This window comes from Salmo trutta, chromosome 4 (genome assembly GCF_901001165.1).
Source record: "Salmo trutta chromosome 4, fSalTru1.1, whole genome shotgun sequence".
NCBI classification, from domain to species: domain Eukaryota; kingdom Metazoa; phylum Chordata; class Actinopteri; order Salmoniformes; family Salmonidae; genus Salmo; species Salmo trutta.
Genome location: NC_042960.1, coordinates 1,371,400 through 1,376,641, shown reverse-complemented (window position 1 = coordinate 1,376,641; position 5,242 = coordinate 1,371,400). Strand labels below are relative to the sequence as shown.

Here is a 5,242-nt window from a genome sequence, read left to right as displayed (position 1 = left end):
TGGCGAATTTGCCAATCTTGGTGTTCTCTGGCAAATGCCAAACGTCCTGCACGGTGATGGGCTGTAAGCACAACCCCCACCTGTGGACGTCGGGCCCTCATACCACCCTCATGGAGTCTGTTTCTGACCGTTTGAGCAGACACATGCACATTTGTGGCCTGCTGGAGGTCATTTTGCAGGGCTCTGGCAGTGCTCCTCCTGCTCCTTCTTGCACAAAGGCAGAGGTAGCGGTCCTGCTGCTGGGTTGTTGCCCTCCTACGACCTCCTCCATGTCTCCTGATGTACTGGCCTGTCTCCTGGTAGCGCCTCCATGCTCTGGACACTACGCTGACAGACACAGCAAACCTTCTTGCCACAGCTCACATTAACGTGCCATCCTGGATGAGCTGCACTACCTGAGCCACTTGTGTGGGTTGTAGACTCCGTCTCATGCTACCACTAGAGTGAAAGCACTGCCAGCATTCAAAAGTGACCAAAACATCAGCCAGGAAGCATAGGAACTGAGAAGTGGTCTGTGGTCCCTACCTGCAGAACCACTCCTTTATTGGGGTTGTCTTGCTAATTGCCTATAATTTCCACCTGTTGTCTATTCCATTTGCACAACAGCATGTGAAATTTATTGTCAATCAGTGTAGCTTCCTAAGTGGACAGTTTGATTTCACAGAAGTGTGATTGACTTGGAGTTACAATGTGTTGTTTAAGTGTTCCCTTTATTTTTTTTAGCAGTGTATAATATACTGTATGTTCACATATCAAATATTACTTCCCACTATAGTGCTCCCTCTCTCTTAGCTGTGAATTCAAAACCCAGCCGTGTTAGTTTTAATTAAACAGGGATCCCCATCTCTCTCACAGGGATTGGGAAGGACTTGTTCTTTTATGTTTTTATGGATTGATTGATTACACATATCAAAGCTTTTGTTGATAAAAATTTACAGTCGCTTTTGTTGTTTGGAAGAATCATGCCATGACAGAAAGATGTAGTAAAAGTGTAGAAAATAAAAAGTTGATTTTGAATTAGCAGTTGATTAATTGTTTAAAAAAAACAGAAATTCTGGTTACTTCATTTGTTATTCATTAGGTAAGTTAGATGCCTGAAACCAAGTTTACATTTAGGTGTACTGACCACATCTCACCATGGTTTTTATGTTCTGCAGGTTTGAACTAGTTACTTGAAAGACTGGGAAGTTTCACTTGAATGACCCTCTAAGTCATAATTAAGAGTGGGGGGAAAAAATGTTGTTACCCGAGTTGCACGTTTCACCACTGACCCTTCAACTTTTCGACCAAAAGATGAGAACAAATACATGTTTGACATCTACGAAATGTATCAATTTGGATAATGTATACTGAACAACAATATAAACGCAACATGCAACAATTTCAAAGATGTTATAGAGTTACATTTCATATGAGGAAATCAGTCAATTGAAATACATTAATTTGGCCCTAATCTATGGATTTCACATTATTTGGAATACAGCTATGCATCTGTTGGTCAGATACCTTTAAAAAAAGGGGGCCTCACAATGGGCCATCAAAAAGGAGGACCAAGGCACTCTGAATATAATTAATTAAAATGCCTTTATTTGTACGGCATGTTAAATGAAAACAAAGATTACAAACTCCGACGCGTTTCGGCTGCATGGCCGTCGTCAGGGAGTACAAAGATATGATAATGCATGTCCTCTTTAAAACAGCATTTTCCAATCAAACCTGATTTGAAGAGGGTTACAGGATTCATTGGACAACACCTAGGAAATACTATACATATTAAAAAGTGAAATACTGTATATGTTATAAAAATGAAAATCAAGGCTAGAAGGATCAGAACTCATAGAAAAGTAGTTCCAACCGTGAATATGACTGGGCAAAGTGGTAAGAATAGGAGAGCCACCTAATTTATTGTACACTAGATCACAGCAAACATGTTCATATTTTCAATGTCTTTATTAATAAACAACTGATCACATCAATGTTCTCAATGTCAAATAAAATAAAACTAGCTGTCCGAAGATCAATGTAGCAATTTTAAGAGTGTCTGCTATATAACAAAAAAATCTATCAATAAAAAAAATCAGTCCAGGAGATTCGGCCTGTGTTTGCGCTGGTGTGATTTCAGATGTGCCAGTCGTTTGAAGCTGAGTCCACACACAGAACAGCAGTACGGTCTCTCCCCAGTGTGGGTGCGCAGGTGCACTTTCAAAATGTCTGCCCGCGTGAAGCTCTTGTCACACATGGTGCAGCGGTGGGGTTTCTCCTGCGTGTGAATACGCTGATGCACCTTCAGGTTCCAGAGCCGACTGAACTTGTTCCCACAGATGGAGCAGCAGTAGGGCTTGTCTGTCATCTGGCTGCACTTGTGCCTCTTCAGGTCGGAGAAGGAAGTGAAGCCCTTGCCGCAATGGCTGCAGAGGTGGAGTCCCTCTGCCTGGTGGACCCGCTGGTGGACCTTAAGGTTACAGGCCTGGGTGAAGGTCTTACCACACTGGGTGCAGGAGTACAGAGGCCCAGACCCTGACCCTGTACTCGACCCTCTCCCCATTTTGTGTTTCTGCTTGTGGGCCTTGAGGGAACCAGAGTCTGGGAAGGTCATTGTACATTGATTGCAGGCATGACGCCTCCCCCCTCCGCCTGTTACCTGCTCTTGTGAACGATCTCTGAGGTTTAAAGAGTGTCCAAAGTAGTCAGCGGCACCATACAGGCTCTCTGTGTTGTTGTTGTTGTGGGCTGAGCTTCCAGAGTGGATGGAGGTTAGCCCCCTGTGGCCAGCTCTGTTACCCGACTCTGCGACACTGTGTTCAGGGTACAAGACACTGGAGTCCTGCAGGTACCCCTCCTCATTGATCAACAGGCAGTTCAGGTCTCCCACCTCTGGGTGGGGGGATGGAGTTGGCGTCCCCACCGGCTCCCTCCGGCTCCGATGGGGGCCAGGCATGTTGGAGCGATGGTGATGGTCTCCCCCCTCAGACCCCCCCAGGTTCACCAGGTAGTGACCCGCAGCTCCATAGCTCAGCAGTCCCAGACGAGACGGAGAACCAGGAAACCTATCCAGCCCTTCCATGTCTAGAAGATGGCCTCCACTACCACCACTGCCGTAACCAGACTTCTCAAAGCCAACCCCCAGTTCCTCCACGCTGTAGCGGCGGCGGTAGAGAGGTTGGTTGGTGTCTCCTGAGTCTCCCTCAGGACCCGATGGTTCAGGATCCTGGTCTAGACCAGACGCCCAGTCATCCTGGCACTGCTGCAGCTCCTGCTCACCGAAACTCCCCGAGGCATCTGAACCATCGGCCCCTGAAAACACAGGGGACATGAGTTATTAGTAACATTAATATTTAAGACATTAGAATTACTAGAAACGGTAGTAGAGTAACTAATGTTAAATGTCTACTTACAGCTTCAAGTTGACTTTACATGTATAATAATGAATACATTTGAAATGACACAGCATACTATAAGTTACTCTTGTTACCATTCTCATCATAAAAAAGTAGGCAATTGTCTGTGTTATATTTGTGGTAAACTCCTGACTCACCATCCAGGCAGAACTCCCATCTCTCCTGTAGTTCAGTGTTGTGGAGAGGCTCCTCTTTCAGCAGGCTGTCAAGCTTCTGACCTCCGACCTCTGTGGACTGGAAGAGCAAATGATTCTAACTAAATGATGGATAAACTGCCAGTGACTGAATAGAGCTGACATGATGGTTTTCTATTCAGAACTCTCCTCTGGGACCCCCAGACATCTCACAACTTTGTCGTAGCCCTGAACTAGCATACTTGATTCAAGTAGTGAAGGGCTTGAGGATTTGTTGACAAGTTGAATCAAGTGTTTAAGTTCCGGAACAGTTCAAATATGAGGAGAGTTCTGAAAATGGCTGCTCTATTCTTTGTGACAGACAATCTGTTATGTACAATATATTTCCACCTGAACATTCTGAAACACCACACCCTCCACAGGTGTTTAGTCAGTCCCCTACCTACCTCAGAGGTTCTCCTAGGGGTGGTGGCCTCAGCCTCCTCCAGATCATTGAAGGTTGTTTCCCTGGCCACGCCCCCACAGCTGCTCCACTCCTCCCCTGGTACTTTCTCCTGCTTCAAGCCACACCCCCTCTCCACACCTGGCCACAGGTAAACAAAGAGAACATTTCATTTGGAGTAAAAGGTAAGTAACATTGTGGATAATGGAGTCTCCTCACATCAGATGAAGGAAAGGAAACATCTTATTAAGATGCCACCACCAGCCACGACTTTGACTCCTTTCTTAAACCAATACCTTCTTATCACTAAAGTATGGAAGGTACACATTACAGTAGCCCCACTTCAGAGTGAATCTATATTCATCACAGGAGGTTGGTGGCACCTTAATTGGGGAGGACGGGCTCATAGTAATGGCTGGAGCAGAATCAATGGAATGGTATCAAAAACTTCAAACATGGTTTCCATGAGTTTGATGTCATATCATTTGCTCCGTTCCAGCCATTATTACGAGCCTTCCATACCTCAGCAGCCTCCACTGATTGTATGCATGCATGCATGTACAGTACCAGTTAAAAGTTTAGACACATCTACTCATTCAAGGGTTTTTCTTTATTTTTTTACTATTTTCTACATTATAGAATAATAGTGAAGACATCAAAACTATGGAACAACACATATGGAATCATGTAACCCCAGAAAAAGTGTTAAACAAATCAAAATATATTTTATATTCGATATTATTCAAAGTAGCCACCCTTTGCCTTGATGACAGCTTTGCACACTCTTGGCATTCTTTCAACCAGCTTCACCTGGAATGCTTTTCCAACAGTCTTGAAGGAGTTCCCACATATGCTGAGCACTCATTGGCTGCTTTTCCTTCACTCTGCGGACCAACTCATCCCAAACCATCTCAATTGGGTTGAGGTCGGGTGATTGTGGAGTCCAGGTCATCTGATGCAGCACTCCATCACTCTCCTTGGTCAAATAGCCCTTACACAGGCTGGAGGCGTGTTGGGTCATTGTCCTGTTGAAAAACAAATGATAGTCCCACTAACCGCAAACCAGATGGGATGGCACATCGCTGCAGAATGCTATGGTAGCCACGCTGGTTAAGTGTGCCTTGAATTCGAAATAAATCAGACTGTCACCAGCAAAGCACCCCACACATCACACCACCTCCCCCATGCATGGAACCACATATGCGGAGATCATCCGTTCACCTACACTGCGGCTCACGAAGACATGGCGGTTGGAACTAAAAATCTAA

The 5,242-nt window shown here is 45.0% G+C and overlaps 1 protein-coding gene across 1 annotated transcript in view; it reads right to left on the bottom strand.

Annotated features, from left to right (window-relative positions):
* Window positions 1-1,931: 1,931 nt before the first annotated feature.
* Window positions 1,932-5,242, bottom strand: part of LOC115190256 (zinc finger and BTB domain-containing protein 17) — a 10,340-nt gene continuing 7,029 nt past the window's right edge. Inside the window, exons 2-4 of the mRNA XM_029748722.1 lie at window positions 3,979-4,115; window positions 3,536-3,632; window positions 1,932-3,294 (exon numbers count right to left, since the gene is read on the bottom strand). Coding sequence (XP_029604582.1) covers window positions 2,078-3,294; window positions 3,536-3,632; window positions 3,979-4,115 — 1,451 coding nt within the window. The 3' untranslated portion in view covers window positions 1,932-2,077. The remainder of the gene's footprint in view (window positions 3,295-3,535; window positions 3,633-3,978; window positions 4,116-5,242) is intronic.